Genomic DNA, 19,164 nt, shown 5'->3' on the forward strand with positions numbered 1-19,164 from the left:
TTGAGTGAGGTACAAAGTGTACGTTGAATGAGGTATGCAGTGTACGTTGAGTGAGGTACGGGGTGTATGTTGAGTGAGGTACAGAGTGTACGTTGAGTAAGGTATGCGGTGTACGTTGAGTGAGGTACGGGGTGTACGTTGAGTGAGGTACGGGGTGTATGCTGAGTGAGGTACGGGGTGTAGGTTGAGTGAGGTACGGGGTGTATGTTGAGTGAGGTACAGAGTGTATGTTGAGTGAGGTACGGGGTGTATGTTGAGTGAGGTACGGGGTGTATGTTGAGTGAGGCATGGGGTGGAGAGAAGGAGCGTTACTGGGAGGCCAGTTAGAAGCTACTGCAATCATCCACTGGGGAGGTGATGGCGACTCTGGCAGTGGGAGTAGAGGTGATCATATTCTAAACATTGAGTCGGTAGGTTTTGCTTCTGGACTGGATGTGGAATGTGAGTGAAATGACACGAGTCAAGGCTGACTCAGGAGAGCTGGGGTACATTAGTTCACTCTGGGACATGCTTAAGTCAGGGCGTCTATTAGAAGTCCACATGATACCTAACCCTACTCCCAGGAACACTGGGTATGTGAACCTGTAGTTGTGGGCAGACTGAACTGAAGGATGGAAGACACATTTGGGGGCTGACAGCCTATGGATACTCTGTAAATACATGGGACTGAGAGGGATAACCATGAAGGTGGCACTGTGTCTGTTTTGTTCATTGCGTCCTACCCCGTGCCTAGAACACTCAGATATGCGATGTGTAAATGAATGATCCAAGCAACAACCCACCCACGTTCTTTCCTGCAAGTTGCTTTACTCAGCTACTGTCTACTCGCCTACGAACTATATCCACTATATCCTGAAAAATGTCACTAAGTTACAGAAACAAAAACACCTCAAAGTGACCTTATCCATTTTCTGCACCCTCAGATGTACCTTTCACATCTCACTTCCATCTCATTAGAAGGCAAGCCCTTGCTTATTTGCATTCATAATTCATAGGGAGACAGAGGGTGCCATTTAGTACAAAGCCATAGGACAGAGCGGATGGCACCTTCATGGAGGCTGCCCTGAAATCAGGAAGCTGATGCCTTCACTCCTATCTCACTGCCAATACTTGCCTTCTGTCAAGGAAAAAAGATCTCCAAGTGTGTGTAGTGAAGGGAGCACAAAGCCACATCTGCAAAACTCAAACTGCAAACAAGCCCCCAGGCTCCTGTAACATTAACCGCCTCGGTCACTGAATGCGGAGTCACTGAAACGTGACTGTCAATGTGTCCACATTTCACCGCTAATGCCTTGTTTACTCTGCATTATTAAAGCCTTCTCACTGCAGCTGTCTCTTATTAATACCCAGGTTCACAGGAAGTCGGTATCTGTGGGGTTTCGTTTGGGTCACGAACATTCCTAGGCATCCAATACAGAGCTCTTAAGATGTTTTGGATTATAGTTTGGAAATGTAAAGGACAGAGAGAAGAGAAAGGAGAGCAGGGCCATTGGAGTGGCTTCATGGTGCTGACCCAGGAACTTGAGCAATGAATTTTTCAGGAGTTGCGGAGGCTGGTACCTTTGTTGTGATGCATTTCTTGAGTTGCGGCAGGTACAGAGGGGCCTGCCCCTGGCTCACCTCCACCCTCCCAACAGCTCACTTACTCTTGATGATCTGTTGTTCTCTTTTCACACCACATGCCCAATAGTCTAGGAAAGAAAGTCCTGCAAGTTAAGGAACGTTTACTGACTCGTGTCCCAAACTGTAGCCCTTGCAATTCACACTTCTTTACTGCAGGTTAGTTATGATTTTTGACTCCAGTTCGAGCTTTATTCCTACATAAACCTCACAGAAAAGCGGGAAACTCGGCCTTGTGTTTCCAACATGATTTAAAATCACCTGGTTCACACCTTTTGGAACTGTTCTTTTGGTCCCGAGCATCTTCTTTTCCTCTCCTTTACTAACTTCTACATTCAGTTCTATACTTAGCCTAAATGCCTACTAGTTGACAAGGAATATTTGTTGGTTTGAATTCCAGCTCTGTCAATGGGCTGGGGTGACCCAGATCAAATTAGTTATTCTTTCTTTCTGTTTCGTCCTCATTTGTAAGGTGAGATGGAAGATGTTAACTTCACAGTGTGTGTGTGACTATAAAATGGGATAAGGCATGTATAGGACTCAGCAGGGCTAGCCTGGCCCCCATGTATTAAGAATGACTATCATTTTCTCTGGCGTGATGTGGACCCATGCGCTTCCAGATTAGCAGGTTATGTAGAAAGGACAGTCCCTCCAACAATGACTCAGATGTGTCAAACCCCTTTCTTCCTAGACTACACACCATGAAATGGTATTCCCAGATGAATAAAATATTTAAAAAATAAACCTTCTCTGTGTAATTGAATCACAGGGATGGGCCCCATGCCTGCAAGGGCTGTTTTGGAGGACCTTCCTATTCTTCGCAGACTCTCTTATCCTCTGTATGGTCAGGGTACTTGAGCTCAGATGATAGCTATGGACACAGGAATTGGTGTTGGCAGAGTGGTGGCGGCGGCGGTGGGGGTGGGGGGAGGTTGTTGGAGAGGAAAGCCCCAAAGGCACCATTCCAAGTAGGCTTACCAGTTCTGTAAAATGGAGCATCCACCACCCTACCACACCCATCCCCAGCTCCAGGAGCAGCGCGGAAGAGCATGGTGTGGCTACTTGCTGTCTCCTCACTCTCTGAGCCGCTGTGAACCTCTGCTCAGCCGCCAACAAGGAGGTGGCGGAGGCCAGCAGGGGCTCTCACTGCCAACACTGAAGGGAACCCACAGATTCATTATACTCCTGCTCAGTGTGGCTTTGTCTTTATCCACACCCATCGCCTTCCTTCTTTTTCCTCCATTCTTTGGGATTGGGGCAAAAAATATAGGTGTGATCCTCAAAACGACAGTGGATTTAATTGAAAAAATTAGGGACTTAAGGCCTTCTACAAAGCCCACAGTGCTATGTCCCAGAGCAAAGCATTGCTGGTCCCTGTCTGACCAGCAAACAAGCTATGTTTTATCCTGGACCAGAAACGGTAGAGAGGGGAGGGAGAACAGCCATGATGGGAATGAGGGCTGGAATAGGGGCAGAGGTGGAAACTGTCCCATCAAAGTCCACTCACACCTTGGCAAGGTTGGCTGCTTCATAGTCTGGGACACAGGCCAGGGGGATGCTGATGGAGAGTTGATTAAATAGTAGAATTGGCTGTTTCTTAGAACTGATGCCATCTAAGGTCAATTCAAGACCAAAACTGTTTCCTTCCACCCATGTAAGTAAATTAATCCAGGCATACAAAATGGCAGTGAAATCAGCCCTACAGGTTGGACCCAAGAGCTCTGTCCTCTTCTATTAAAGCAAACAAACAAGAAGATAGGAGGAGGGGAGAAACCCATATCCCACAATGGATTTGGGAGGCAGGCTCCGTTTTGGTTTCAATGTTCACAGCTCAGCACTTTTCTTAGAGCCAATATCAATTTTGCTTTGTGCACAGGTCAGTAATTCTGTTCAGTGAAACAGGTCAGATAATGCAGCGGCCCCTGAACTATTCTCTCTCCTCCATGATGATGTTCATTCAGTCATCACGGAGAAGGGTTAAAACTGCTATAATTAATTGTGCCAGGAGAAGACTGTATAAGGGAGCGGCTTAACAACGTGTCAGGCTCTGTGGCTCTGCTACTTGCTAGCTGTCACTTCGTCTCGCTATGCCTCAGTTTCCTCTTGTGCAGAGTAAGGATCTCACAGCTGTCTCATCTTTCAAGGGACATGAGTTTTAAAGTCAGTGCTTAATACGGTAATGAACTATAGACAAAATGTGCTGTTTCTTTTGCAGCACCAAATGAAACAGTTGAGCCATGCTTAGGGACTGCAGATTATGGAGAACAAGTAGTTTTAAATACTGTGAGTCTAGGACAATAATTCAAAGCACCGAGGGGTTCTCAGTCTGAGACACATGGGCCCTGAGAGGCAGTGGGAGAGTGGGTTTATAGCTCTCAGCTCTTTCTCCAATGGGGACACCCACTTTTTGGTTAAAATGTCAGGCAGAACTGCCTGAAATCACTAACCCACACTCTCTTCCTTTCTCTCAGTCTCCCTTGCTCCTCACCCTTACCTTCACTGTTTCTTGAATTCTAGCTAATTAAATTCCAGTTTGATGCAGTTCGACTATAATACATGCATCAAAGGACCTTTGCAAGAAGTGGCTATGACAGTGGGGCGGGGGGCACATTTCTATTTCTCTTTAAGAGGCAGCCTGCTGCCAGCGAAGCTGTGGAGCCAGCTGACCGCCCCCAGCCACTGCCCCTTGTGGATCCGCTCGTCCTCGGCAGCTCCCAGCCAGGTCGAGCTTGGGGATATGAGAGCGAGGCCATCCCTGCCCAGTCTGGTTTCCTGTGACGGGCAGGACCGTCTTGGCCCTGGGGCTCTCTTATCAACTGCCCTGCACACTGAGGTTGTCATCCAATCCTTCTTTCCCTTCCATCCTTACCCTCAAAGATGCAGAGCAGCATTGTAGTCTGAGGCTCTCGCCAATTCTGTCTTGTCATCCACTTCCCAGAGGACCTGGGCTGACACAATGTATAAAGTACAGGGCATAGAATAAAGGTTCGGGAGATGTTAGGTGTTATTGTTATAATAAGCATAAGGAGTTAATAAAACTAATAACTCCACTAACAGAAGACACTTGTAGAGGCACACTTTCTCATGGTGACCTGATCCAAGAGTGCTCAGTAGACTCTTAGGCCTTGCCTCGCCTGCATCCATTTCTCTGCTCTTCCAAGGAGATCATTCTGCTCTTTCTAATGCTTCACTGTGTGGAGAGAATGTCAAAACCCCTAGAGGATTTGGTGAAAGCTACAGAACTAGCTGGAAAAATGGGCCTCCACAGCCCTTCATCTTGGCAAGAACAAACACCATGGTCTTAAGAGCATTCTTAAAACAAGTATTGATGAAAGCCACATTCATTTAGCACCGGAGCCTTTCCCTGGGGAGTTCTGTGTGAAGTCCTTCTGGTCTACCCAGCGTGCAGATTCCTGGAGCACACAGGACATTGATTAGTCTTACCAAGGGAAATGATGGGCAAGGCAGCGACAGAAACACACAAGGTCTCTGAACACACTCATTAATCTGCAGCCCTAAAGCATGTCCGTTACAGCAAAACCGTTTCAGTGACAGGTCCCACAAACACTGTTGAAAACCCTGTGATGACGACAGCTACAAACTCCATTCTCCTGAGACCTACGAGGCTGGTTCCGATTCAGCAACCACAGACTTCACAGAGTAGCTATCAACAGCATGGTAATGGTTTGTGATCAAGGTGCGGTTGCCATTCTGCTGAAAGCAGCAGAGGAGCAACTGAGGGTCAACAGCTATTAGGTGCTTAATAAAACTGCTTTGGAGATGCTGCTGCTGAAAAGATCGTCACAGGTCGCACAAGGGACTCAGCAATTGATCCCAATGAAGCCCGTGCCTGCCCTTCTTTTTGAAAGCACTCCTTCCATCAAACACAAACTATGAGACTTTTGTTCCCTCCGAAGGAAGGCAAATCAACTTCATCTGATTACTCACATAAAAGCCATGGGCACCATGATCACCTAGGCAGACTGTGGACACGCTTTGGTTAAGGTGAGACTGGGGAGAGGGCAAAAGGGGAAAATCCCAGCGACAGCTGCAGGTTTCACCCAGTCCACAAAGCCAGTGGGGACTGGGTCTCGGCATGGACTTTTGTAACCATAGTTTGTGTGTTGCTCATAAAATAACCCAGAAAGGGCAGAGTAAACAGCCTTCACAACCCCACAGTCATCACCTTTGGGGAAGGGAAAATTATATCGAATTACTAGGCAAAACAAAAGGGACTGTAGTTACCTATCTCTAATAATAATTACATAATTGAGATTTCCACTCCCGATTCTATCATACCAAATACATTCAAGGCTGATACACTTTTTGTACTAGAAAAAGTACTGGCTTGTGGACATGACAGACTTGGGCCTGGGCCTGGTTCTGAGCTTCCCTGGCTGTGTGGCCATGGGCAAGTTACTTCTCTTGGAGACTCAGTTTCCTCATCTGGAAAGCAGAAATAAGAATAACTACCTGACAGGATTTTGTGAAACAAAATACCAACATGGATATGACAGGCCTCAGCATCTTGTCCCAATAGATCTAAAATCAATTCACAAAGCCTCGCCTGTATCTGTTTCTCTACCCCTGTGGTACCATTCCAAGATCATCCTGCTTTTTCTAATGCTTCACTGTGCAAAGAGAATTTCAATCGTCATATCATGTGTGACAGATGTACAGCCCAGAGAGCAAAACTGCTGTTGTATATTTATCATTGGCCCTAAGAAATAAAAAGAAGGGATTAAAAAAAAAATACTACAGTTGTAAAACCTCACTCTAACATTAAAGAGTTTTGGAAGTATGGTTAAAAAAAAAAACAACAACACAAGATGGCTGTGTAACTTCATCATAATAATAGCTAATATCTCATTATTAATTACTGCATTAAATTCTAGATACCATTTTAAGTAATCTACATTGATTACTTCATTTAACTCCCAAACTACTCTGTGAGGGTAGTCTATCATTTCTCTCTCCCACTGTACAGATTAGAAAACTGAGGCACAGTGCAATTTCATTTGACAAGGTCACACAACCTCTAGGTTAACAAAGGCTAGTCTTGTCTACAGGCACTTTGATTTCCAACCCTGTGTTCCCACCATTATGCCAAAGATAGGACTTCTAGAGAGGCTAGCAAAGTTCTATTTCCTGACCTGGGTGTCATTTGCTGTACATTTTATTCATGTGATTTTCTGAATCAGTTTTATACTATTAAAAAAGCATTTTAAAATAATAATACTAGTGGCTAAAACTTTGCCACTCAGTGCTCTGGGCAAAAATGGATGTGATTTGCAACCATATGCACAGAATTATGGTTCTATAATATAATATTATTTCTCGGGGCACCTGGCTGGTTCAGTCAGAAGAGCATGTAGCTCTTGATCTCAAGGTCATCAGTTTGAGCCCCATGTCAGATGCAGAGATTACTTAAATAAATAAAATTTTAAAAATACAATTGTCTCAGCTGCTTAGGACAGTGGTACAGAAGAAAATGGAAATCGTATTTTCATTTTATGGTACGAGGTGCTTTTTGGTCACCAGAGGCCGTTGGAAAATGTGTAAATAGTCTAAGGAGAGTATTTTCATTTTGGCATGCTGAAGCACTCCCTGCCTTGACTGTATTTTTCTCAACATTTGTTTGTCTTTTCATGTATGTCTCTGAATTTCTGATTCATACTTTTTCTTTTTCCATTTCTTCTATCATCCCTTTTTCTTCTTAGCCTCATATCCATACCCTCCTAGTTCCCTTCTGTGCCTCGCTCTCCTTTTCTTTTTTTTAAAATGTTTGTTTATTTATTTATTTATTTATTTTAGAGAGAGGGACAGAGTGTGAGTGGGGGAGCGGCAGAGAGAGAGAGGAAGACAGAATCTGAAGCAGGCTCCAGGCTCTGAGCTATCAGCACAGAGACCAACAAGGGGCTCAAACCCACCAACCATGAGATCATGACCTGAGCTGATGTTGGACGCTTAACTGATTGAGCCACCCAGGTACTTCCTTTCCTTATATAGAAGTCATTTCTTATTGGAATTATTTATTGGCTTATTATGCATTGATGAGTCTTCATTAAACATTGTTGAATAGATTATATACAAACTTCAATTAATCCTGCCTACTTAAGTTTCCATTGCCACATATACTCCTTTTGAGTTCTATTTCAGTATCTTAATGGTTCCAAGTTAATAAAAACCTTTCGTACCTCAAGAAAGCTTAGGACTGGAAAGGTTAACATGTTATGGCCTAAGAAGAAAATGAAGTATATGAGCATAAGTTTCCCAAAGTAATCTGCTTTCTCCTCACATACTTCTTGCTTTATTCCTCTCCTGTAGACACCCAACAGAGAAATGCCATGCCAGGACTGTTTCTTAGCCTATGACCCAGATGGAGCTTAGTCTTGCCCGTTAAGGAGATCTGTGAGCACTGAGAGACTCCAGCGCTATATATAAGGATGGGCCTGCAAAGGCCAGAAGTGGCCAGAAAGATCATCCCCTGAGCCCAGGATCTCTGGTCCTCATCTCCAGAACTAATTTGTACTTAGGATGTGACTCCAAAATCTTATAACCAGGCATATGTGTGTGTGTATAAATTTTTTTAATGTTCATATATTTTTGAGAGAGAGGGAGAGAAAAAGTGTGAGCAGGGGAAGGGTAGAGAGAGAGGGAGACACAGAATCCAAAGCAGGCTCCAGGATCGAGTTGTCAGCACAGAGCACAACATGGGGCTTGAACCCACGAGCTGTGATATCATAACCTGAGCCAAAGAAAAGTAATCCCCAGGAAAGTGTATTTGAAAAAATCCCCTTTTCTCTGCTAAAGAGATACTTGCATTCTTTATTCAATAGCTGTATATAGGGTGCTCCTCAGTGTAGTACATATCACCTTCCCACCTGAATAAGTACTGGGTACTCTAGCTCTTCCCTAGTCAACATGGTCCAAGAATCAGACGCCAAGAATTCCATGGGGTCCTGCCTGCCCCTTAACCTTGGAAATAAAAATCCATCACATTGCATCTTTGTAATAAATCCCAGTCCCCATCTTCCACTTCAGCTCCTAAGACTTCCTGGACTCTGCAGGAAGGCACAGCCTGATCAGTACCTTGGACAGTTCCGCTACAGCCACTGGGGAGCAGCATATACCTGTTGGATTGTTCGGTAAGCAGGCTGGGGTCCTTCATCCTTGACCTCTTTCTCCGGTCCTGAAAACACTATTTCTTCTTCCTCCTCCTCACTTTCTTCAGAACAGGAATCAAATGCATCAGCATAATACTCTTCAGCCACAAGCGGGTCTTCTGGGATGTCTAAAATAAAGAATAAACAGCAATCAGGTCCTACCAGTCATTAAAATTATAACGAATCTAGGATCTCCCATATTTCCCCAGAGATGTACATTATGTTTGTGCTGATAAAGCTTTCATGGAGTGTAGACCTGAATCTTAGCTTCCTGAAAGTATCCAGTTGAATGTACTAAATACTCAGCAAAATTAAACCAGTAGAGAAAAGGACGGATAACTCTATTGGCAACCATATTTTGAAGGTGAAAGAATAAAGCCATGAAACAAGAAGAAATGATCTCTTGGAGGCATGAATCTTTCTTACAAAGGAGGGGATGTAGGAGCGGAAGCAGGATGAAATGCCTTGCCTGCAGGGCCCTCTTACACACCCACACAAAACTTCTGCAGAGGAAGCTGGAGTAGAACTATGTCAGCACTCCTCCCGAGAATTTCTTTTTTAAAGAAAATAAGTGGTGAGACCAGGCAAGATCCATAAGGATATATAGCAGTGGCATTTTGGCAAGCCGGGGAAAACATTACAGTTCCTCTTTAAGAGGCTATGAAGGATTTTGAGATAGAGTTCACTCTGTGACCCTGGTTACTTACATCTATACGTGGCACTTATTTTTTTTTTTTTAAGGAAAAACATCATCCACTTAAGTTGATGCCAAGAAGTGGCTACTTAAGTTACACGATGCAATGCTATTAATAACTAAAAATATAATCAGTACTTATAATAATTATTTTCAACTAAGAAAGGCCAAGACCGTATCACACAAAAACATAGTGATATCAACTCCAAGTTACTAACGAAGGCCTAGAAATAGGGAAGTATCCTCGGGGAAAGGAGAGAATTACAGATGACATCCCACCATATTAAAACCATAGGCATTTTAGGCTTTGTACCATTGTCTGACTTGTAAACAAAATAATTCTTCCAAATAAATTCTACTAAATCAAAGTAAACAGCACTGTTTTTCAACCCACTGTTGCTACTCTGTGTTTACTGGGGGAAAATATGGAATTTAGGGTCAGAGAATCAGCTTGGAATCTAGTTATACCACCTCTTACATGAGAAGCTAGACAAGGTACTTGAATTTACTGAGCTCCAATATCTCCAGGAAAACTGGCATAAGGGTAACCCTGGCAGGGTAGCTGTGAAGATTCAGTAAATATTCCAATGAAATTATTGTATATAGGGAAGCTTCTTAAAGTGTTCACTCAATTTCCACATCTATAAAAATGGACTTTTCATTAACTGATTCCAGAATCCTCTGGAACTAAGATACTTAACGGAGGTAGAGTTCCCTGACAGTCTGACAATGGGATACTTTAAAATCTTTGCTAACTATGGTTTCCCATAAAGCACAAGAGGCCAGTGCCACGACCTCAAAATCAGCTCAAAAGACAAAAATTACATATATTAAAAAAACTGCTTTTGCCAATCCCTTAGGAAGGGGCACACTGGGGATCCCATACTTTTGGTAACTCCGTCACAGCCTGTTTTCCCTTCAGATCACTGGTATTTCTGATGAAATAGGTTATTTGTATATAACGGCCATGTTTTATAAAAATCTTTATTCACCTCACATTCAGAATGGCTTGAGAAGTATATCAAAGTATATGAAGCATATATGAAGTATGTGAGCAAGAGAAGTATATGAAAACTAACATCTCCCGAGCAATAATTCAAGTCCCTAGTTTTGTCCTCAGTAGAGGCATTTGCTCACTGAACGCAATGGTGGACAGGACTGCATGACTTCCTGCCTCTCTTCTCCCCTTCCCTCCCCCCCACCTCTCCTTCCATCCCTGTGTCTCTTTCATAGACTTGTCCATTCTGTCCCCTTCTTTCCACTTCCTCCTTTTTCCCCTCCCTCTCCCCCTAGAGGCTTTCTGTCTCTGTGACAGTTATTCATTCCTTTGTTTATTCCTATTTTTCTTTTTCTTTCCCTCTATTCCTCCTCTCCTCTAGCATTAGGCCAGATATTTGCTTTCAAATTTGACTGTGACATAATAAGAAATGCCATTTACATTGTTGCCCAGTACATGGAAAAGTGCTTATATTTGTGTGTGCATATAAATCTATTTGTAGTTGAAATGAAAGTTTCATGCTTCTAGATTTACTAAATATGATAATTCTGGTCTTTCATGTTCTGTTCAATTTCTCTTAGAGTGCTAGTTGCAACTTGTTGACTTCTCACCATACAATTTGAAAAACACTGGTTTAGAATGCTGGCTTTGGAATAAAAAATGAGCCGCACTTAAATCAAGGCTCTAATATCAGCTCTTTACCAGCTCTGTTCCTGCTCTTTAGGCTTCTCATGTGTAAAGTGGAGACAATAGTGCCCACCTCTTAGGATTGTTGAGAACATTAAATAGTATAATAAATGAAAGCGCCGTGCACATGGTATGCACCCAATAAATGTCGTTACTAACATTTAGCATAAAACTCTGTACATGTTTTTCCTGTAACACACAACACCAGGAAGAAACAGAAATACTGGACAATCACAAATATATACCAAGGTTAATTACATATATACACGAAATAGAATCACTTCTCAAAATCTACACTGTACCCAGCTTAAATGGTCAGTAAGGCAACAGGCCAAATCCTGCAAAAGGTTCTCTTGATAAATACTGAGCCCCTACCTCCCATAACATGGCTCCTTGCACACAGAGTCTTGGTTTTAGAGGAAAGATTCCCTCTCTTACCAAGGACCCGCTCTCAGGAAGGATAGGAAGGAAAGAAATGGTCAGGAGGAAAGTGCCCTCCTGCCACTTATGCCCAAGTCATGAAGTAGATGGGGTGAATCCATCTCCAGTATTTCTTAAAGGAGTACCACTATCTTGGTGCAGCTCAGAAAAGAGATTATTTTCAAAAGAAAAGTCAAAAGAAATGTAAGTCTGCTCAAACTGTGTTTGTCAAGCTGTGTGTTTTTCGTATTCAGGCCCAATTTGAAGCCTTGTTAGGCTAAGGCTCATTTCTTCTGTCATTGAGGGAAAATGGTCTGTGATAAATAGCTTTAATTTCCTTACACCCTGAAGTCAGCTTCATAACAGATGCACTGGAGCAGCATTCCAGATCTCTACTAGACTGGGTGGGCAGTGACAGCGTGTTTATGAAGGAATCCAATTATGGCTGCCTGAACTTGGGCACAGTTGTTACAGATCCGTGCTGGAGAAAAAGAGAAGCAATCACCCTCTTCCAAGAAAAGAAGGCTGCTTGCCAGACCCTTCAATTAAGACCCTAATAAATCCCTTCCTGTAAGACTTCAGTGAGTATCAGGACCACCTGCAGGGCTTGTTAAAACACAGACCACTAGGCCCCACCCACTTGCTGATTCAGTAGGTCTGGAGTGAGGCCTGAAAATGTGCATTTGGAACCAGCTGCTAGGTGAGTCTGGTGCTGCTGGTCTGGGGCCACAATATCCAAACCACTGGTGTAGGATGTGATCAGTCCAAAGAAAAGTACCATCATGTATTAGTATACAGAAGTACTACAATAAAATATATAAGACTGTAAGATCTTTACATCTTCCAACCTTATATATTATAGACCAAAAAAATGAAGAAATAAGCTTTACTTTAGAAGAGTTCAAATTGTTGTGCCATTAGCTGTCACGATCTCTGTGGAGTTGTAGGGCACTTCTCTCATTTTACTGATGAAGAACAAAGCTGTACGTGAGCAGTCCAAAGTTATAGCACTTTATAGTTTGCCAAAGCACAGTCATATCCATTATTCCATTTAATCATTGCAACAGTTATTCAAGTTAGACCAAGACATTTTAATCTCAATTTTTGGATAATGAAAGCGAGGCTCCGACGGCCTAATAACCAATTGAAAGTCACAGAGCTGTATGCAGGGTGGACACTAGACCAGAATGCAAATAACCTGACTCCTATCTTTTTCCCACCGAATTGACGGGTAGCCATTTCACGGTTAGCTAGGAATTTTCATCTTTGTTAGTAAAACCATGTCATGGATAAAAGGTGTGATTGTCCTTCTGCATCACTCTGAAAGATGCTGGACAACAAGCGATAGGCTTTTCACTTATGAGATGGGGAAACCTCAGGACTCACTCCTGGTCTGAAAGGAGCTGGGAATACTGAATGCCAGAAGCCCTCCCTCAGACTCAGCTTAACTGTCACTACCCTCGACTTTAGATGTTTTGTTTTGTTTCTGACCAACAGAAACGGGGTCTGGGGCTGGGCCCAAGAGTCTACATGTTGGTGCCGCCACATCTTGGAGAACCGTTGCTCTACCTTCCAGGACCTTCAAGGAGAAAGTGACACACAGGTGCAATTGTTGAATGAGAAATTCCCTGATACCCCATCTATTATTCTACCAGCACTTTAAGCTTCTCAAATGATCAGAAAAATGCACTAAAGAATTTATCTTTTTTTTTTTTTAAGAAAAAAGTGTTTAAAGAGGTAATAAAATAAGAACTTTGCCTAAAGTCAAAATCGTTTCCTTTAAAGGAACTTAGTTATATGGAAGGAATACCTCAGCCTGTGCGCCTACCACCACCCTGAATGACTCTAACCATCTGTATGTCTTGAGTAAATGCATGTCATGAGCTTAGCACAATGTTTCTCAAATGGTGTTCCCTGGAAGAGCAGCAACAATATCACCCAGGATCTTACTAGAAAAGCAAATTCTCAGGCTTCCCAGATTTACTGAATCAGAAAAGGGCGGGGGAGAGTCCAGCAATTGGCATTTTTACAATCCCTCCGGGGGATCCTGATACAAATCTAAGTTAGAGAACCACTAATTTGGCACAATGACTGGCACTTACTGTCAAATGAAAATAGCTTCTACGGAGATCCTCAGTGGATAAGCCCTCTGGGGAGGCAGGAGCCAAGCCTGTCCTGTTCCCCACGGTTTCTCCAACCCATGGCCCAAAGCAGACGCGCCAGGATACTCGATCTATAAATTTTTTGCCTTTTCAAAGCAGACACTCCAAACTCAAAACTTCTTGTCCAATAAATGAATGCCTACCCCTCTGAGATAAGCACTTTCAAATTTCATGTGAAGAATTTCCTAATCTTTATTTTGGGGAAGGGCAGGAAAAAGGAGTGGGGGACATTAAAGATCTTTTCCTCCAATAGTGTCAGAGCAGTGACCTGTGACTTGGGAAATCCAACAGATTTACTCACACTTTTCTGCCCCTTCTCCTTAGAAGTCAACGATACCCACAAGATATTTTTAAAAATGGTCCTCCCTCTGCCCACCATCTCGGGGAAAACATCTCCTCCTCAAGAGAGGATGTTCTCTGCGTCCGCTGTGGCGGGGCAGGCTGGGGGTGAGCAGGGGGTCTCGGGGTGGGCAGCCGCCCAGCGATGCCCTTCTTATTTTTCCTTTCTTTCCAGTTTTCTGAAGTGGGCAGTGGCTTTATCTAGAGCCAGAAGATATTGAACAAAAGCTGTAAGAACAAACTGATCTATTGTTAGATCTTGATGTGGCCTCTAACAACCGTGGTCTCACATCGCAGATCAGAAGCATCGGGGCTCAGAGTGACAATAGTTATTATCACACTGGCGAGGAAGTTCTCCAGATTTCTTATTTCCCTAAACATGGCACTTGTGGGTGTGAAAAAGATTGCCTTAATCCATCTTTTAATGAAAACATTTTAAATAAAAACATCATCTTCTCATATGTAGAAGAAACCTATGATTAACATGCCACAACATTCCCAAAACTACTGGGTGATAAAATGCCTCGAGAAGGCACTTAGATGCAGACACCGTCTCTGCTGCCTCAGTTTCCCCAGGGAGCTCTATCTTGTGTAAGGTGCAGGCAAATTGGGATTAAAAAACCCACAGAAACCCAAGTTAACTGGTGATGTGTGCTGCTTCTGAGAAAGGCCGCCTCCCAGCAGGAGGGGGGATAAAGAGTAGAGATGAAGAGGATAAACTGTAGGGTCAGACTGAAATTCAAGTCTGGTCTCTACTGCTTACTGGCTGTGTGACCTCGGGCAGTCAACGTCACTTCTCTCGTCACTCTTCCCATTTGTGAGTGTAGTGACTACTACTACTGATGTGCCACCCAAGCCTCCTTACCAGATGCACCCCAGAATATAACGGGCACGCTCACCCAGCTGCTGTGAGCGCTGGCTGCCGTGCTGGGCTCTGCTGGGCTGCGGCAGCAGGATGCCACAGACAGGGGCTGAAGCAACAGATATTTACTGTCTCATCGTTCTGGAGGCCGGAAGTCTGCGATCAAGCTGCTGGCAGGTTTGGCTTCTCCTTGGCCGTTGGGGTCCGGCCCTGAAGCACTGGTGCGCCTGGTGTTTTTCAGGGTCCTAATATCTGATCTCCTCTTCTGATAAAGACACCAGTCAGACAGCAGTAGAGCCCATCCTAACAGCCTCATTTTAACTTAATCACCTCCTTAAAGGCCCCATCTCCAAATACAGTCACATTATGAGTTACTGTGGGTTAGGGTTCAGCACATGGATCTTAGGGGAACATAGTTCAGTCCTTAACAATCACTAAGGAGATCAAAGAATTTCCTTATCAACGAAGTTATGTGTTACGTCCACCCTGGAGCAAAGTCCTGGCTGATGACTGAATAACTCAGGTGGACCCGGCTCCAGAGCTTGCTGCGGGCCCGGGCTCTTTCCACCGTCTAGACATACCCTCCCCCTGAACCTGAGCTCTCCCTCAATAAAACACCATAATCACCATCTCAGGCTCTGCCTCTAAGGAGCCTAATCAAAGACTTGGGGGTATTATAATAATAATAATACCTTAACTCATAGCTGTAACATACAATCTTATAAGAGCTAGGTGATGTTATGCATGTAAAAAGCTCTTAAAGGAAAACAGTTGTTAGCAAGGTCACATTCTTTTATGTTTTATTTGTAAACATAAATATAACCATTTATGTTATATTTATTCCTCAGACTTTCTAGAAAAAATAGAGCCCACACTTCTGGACACTGCTAAAGTGAGTCATTTGTAAGATATCAATTATATCTCAGACAGCTAAATTTTTTATCTCTTGAGGTCTAATATACTTGACCTGCTCAAAGTTTTCTTTTCTTTTTAAAGTTTATTTTTTTTATTTTTTTGAGAGGAGGAGATAGAGCAGGCACATGAGTGGAGGAAGGGCAGAGGGAGAGAATCCCAGGCAGGCTCTGCATGGCCAATGCAGAGCCTGATGCACGGCTTGAACCCACAAACTATGAGATCACGACCCGAGGTGAAATCAGAGTCAGATGCTTAACCATCTGAGCCATTCAGGCAGCCCTCAAAGTTTTCTTAAAATGCTCTACCTAGCATAGCATCCAGAACATATTAAGGGCTTAATAAATGACCATTACTATTCCCTTAGCAGGTAGAAAATGTTTTCTTCATAGTTCTCATACCAAATATAAGTACCTATCATTCTAATATTAGTAAATGTGCTGCTGAAGCAAGCACCCCACTCTAAGTATTTAGAAAGACACCTGAAAGCGTGCAGGGGGAAAAGTATGATCCCTCTGCCAGAGACAAGAAGAGGGCTTTGGCCTTACTCCAGAAAAGGGGTAAGGAAGGAAAGTGGGAGAGCCAGCAAGCTGGTGGAAAGTCACGTGCTCTATGAGATGCTCAACTCGTCAAACACTTGGTTTAGCAGGCAAGAGAATGGGTTTGGTGTGTGAATCCAAAGGTGCCAAAGGAGGCCACCAGCCTCAGAACACGAGATGGAGGTAGAGGGAGCCTGTCCATCAACTATGAAGAGAGCTCTGGACAAGTTTCTGTCTGAGCCAAGTCTCCCAAATCTTGGGACAGGGCATCCAAACTGATGTCTGGGTGACATCATTCTTGGTACGTAAAAGCAGCACTTACGCATCAAGGGCCAACAGCGGCGCTACAGCAGACCCCTCAGCAGAGGCGATGTGTCTCTCAGGGAGAGAGCTGGGCTCCACCATGTGGATAGACACCATTGCTGGGACCCCAGCCATTCATTCTCCGGAAGCTAATAAAGGTATCAGTCTGTCACCCTTGGACATACCTTCCCTGGTACCATTAGAAGAAAGGAACTGGCTTGGAAACTTTGCTGCTTTGGAAAAGGCATTTTGCCAATATCTAAACTTCAACATATCTTGGCTTTATTTTCCCTTTTCAATTTTTAAAAGCCATCTCTTTCCCCACTGTGAACCATGAAATGGTTTTTCAGGGTTATGCAGTGAGTCATCAGCGGGGGCGAGTTCTCAGGGTGTCCTAGTTCCCACCAGCAGCCATTAGGATTGCTTGTGGGAGCCCCGAAGTCCTGGAGGGGGAAGGGTGCATTCGGAGGGCAGCGATCATTATTTTCCATGGTGAGTCATCCCTCTGATGGATACCATGGGCTTCTGCTGGAGGTCCTGGAGAGGCTGTTACTCCATATTCCAAATGCTGCTGCATCTCTATTTCATTACAAAGAGCCCCCTTCTGGGCCTGTGGGAAGCGACTGTAATTTTCAATCACCATAGCATTTAGTGGGGCTGGAGGCTTACAGCAGCACATTTGCTAAGGAATATTTTGAACCAATGTTCAGTCCAGGGAAGAATATGGACAGTCCCTAGTGAAATGAACACACTCATACTCTGAAGCAGAAATGAACACTCCAATGTCTGAATGCGCCGCTCTTGCAATCATGTCCAATCTGAACACAGGACGCCACAAATCCTGCCTGATGCACTCACTACCCTATCTCTCTTCCCCATTCGGCTCCCCGACTGCCAGTGACACTGAGTATGAAATCTTCAGCTTGGCAGCCCAGGCCTCTATCACCTGGGTGTACTCTCTTTCCCGGACCTGCCTCTTCCTATCAATGAATTCGGTAGCTCTCAGTTAAAGGTACACACCAAAAGGGATTCTGATCAGGTAATCCTGGGCTGGGTCCAGGCAGTTTTATTTTTCTGATGCTTTCCAGATGGTTCTCTCATGTATCTTTAGATCAAGACCTTGGCCTTTGTAACCTGGACTCTACATTTGTCACTGAACTCACTCTTGCTTTGTAACTTGATTCCTTTCAAGAGCTCTCCTTCCAGAACTGCCTTTTCTTATATGGTAGCCACCAGGCCCATGTGGTTACTTAAGTTAAAATTAATTATAGTGAAATAAAATGACAAATTCAATTCCTCAGTCACACTGGCCACATCTGAAGCACTTGAAGGCCATCTGTGACAAGATCACAGAACACTTCCATCATCACTGACAGTCCCGCCAGACAGCGCTGCTCTAGAGTGTCCTCCTTTAGCTGTCTCGCTGTGCTGGGCTGCAGCCTCCAGTTTGGATTTGCCTACACTTCTTTGGAACTCTGGGATGTGGGTCACTTCACCTGTCTGACCCTCTGCTCCTCCTCTGGCCAGCACACCCTCCACCATCACCAATCCTGATCCCTGCAAACAAGAAGGCCCAGAGGTTTTCTGACTCTCCCAGTCCTGGACTTAGCAGGGGGGAGGCAGCAATGTGATCCTGCCCTAGCCCTGGGCCTCCTTTGAGTGTTCCCAGAGCCACTTCACAGGACCTATCAAATCAAATCTCTTCTAGAGAGAGATTCTTTTATATAGGGCTGACAAGTAGAGCTTTCCCCCCACCCCATTTTTAAAGTTTTTATTTAAATCGTAGTTAGTTAACATACAGCATACTATTAGTTTCAGGTATGCAATACGGTGATTCAACACTTCCATACAAGTGGAATGTAGAATTTTAGCAGACATTCATCTCTCATGCTTCCCCCCAGAGAAAGGCGGCTCATGGACCTCCGAGACCCCCAAAGTAGACAGTATCTTTCACTGCACAGCAGGGATCATGTGTACTTTATTAATCAGATAACTAACTATAAGTGGAACTAAAGCTCAATTACAAACAAAATGTTTACAGTCTTGGGGCATGGCAGTTGCTTGGTTTTATATCTTCTGATGCTCTCTTCTCTCACACGATAAGGTTGGTACTAGTAGTGTGACCTATTCTAAAATAAAGCTTCAAAAGTAAGGCTAAAATTAGGCTTGTTGATTAGTTTAGCCTGCAGCATCACAGATGAGGCTGTGAAAAAATTTTCTTAGCCAAAATACATATTCATGACCCTTTCTGTAAGGAGAGCTAAATTAAGTACAGTACAGTGCTTTTCTTATATATAGGACTGCAGGTTCTGCTCTGAGGATTTCTTTGTGTGACATCTATCTGACTGAGTGTACAAAAGCCTTGCCCTACACACACACACACACACACACACACACACACACACACGCACACACACCAGGAATAAAGTTCCATGATCCATTTGGAAACAGGTCTCCCTCAGG

General features: G+C 43.9%; 1 protein-coding gene across 2 annotated transcripts in view; it reads right to left on the reverse strand.

The window, feature by feature from the left end:
* Window positions 1–19,164, reverse strand: part of NEK11 (NIMA related kinase 11) — a 220,879-nt gene that overhangs the window by 70,769 nt on the left and 130,946 nt on the right. For both annotated transcript variants that reach the window (XM_029940296.1, XM_029940297.1), the window contains one exon: window positions 8,754–8,914. In XM_029940296.1, the coding sequence (XP_029796156.1) occupies window positions 8,754–8,914 (161 nt within the window). The remainder of the gene's footprint in view (window positions 1–8,753; window positions 8,915–19,164) is intronic.

This window comes from Suricata suricatta, chromosome 5, assembly GCF_006229205.1.
Source record: "Suricata suricatta isolate VVHF042 chromosome 5, meerkat_22Aug2017_6uvM2_HiC, whole genome shotgun sequence".
Taxonomy (NCBI): Eukaryota; Metazoa; Chordata; class Mammalia; order Carnivora; family Herpestidae; genus Suricata; species Suricata suricatta.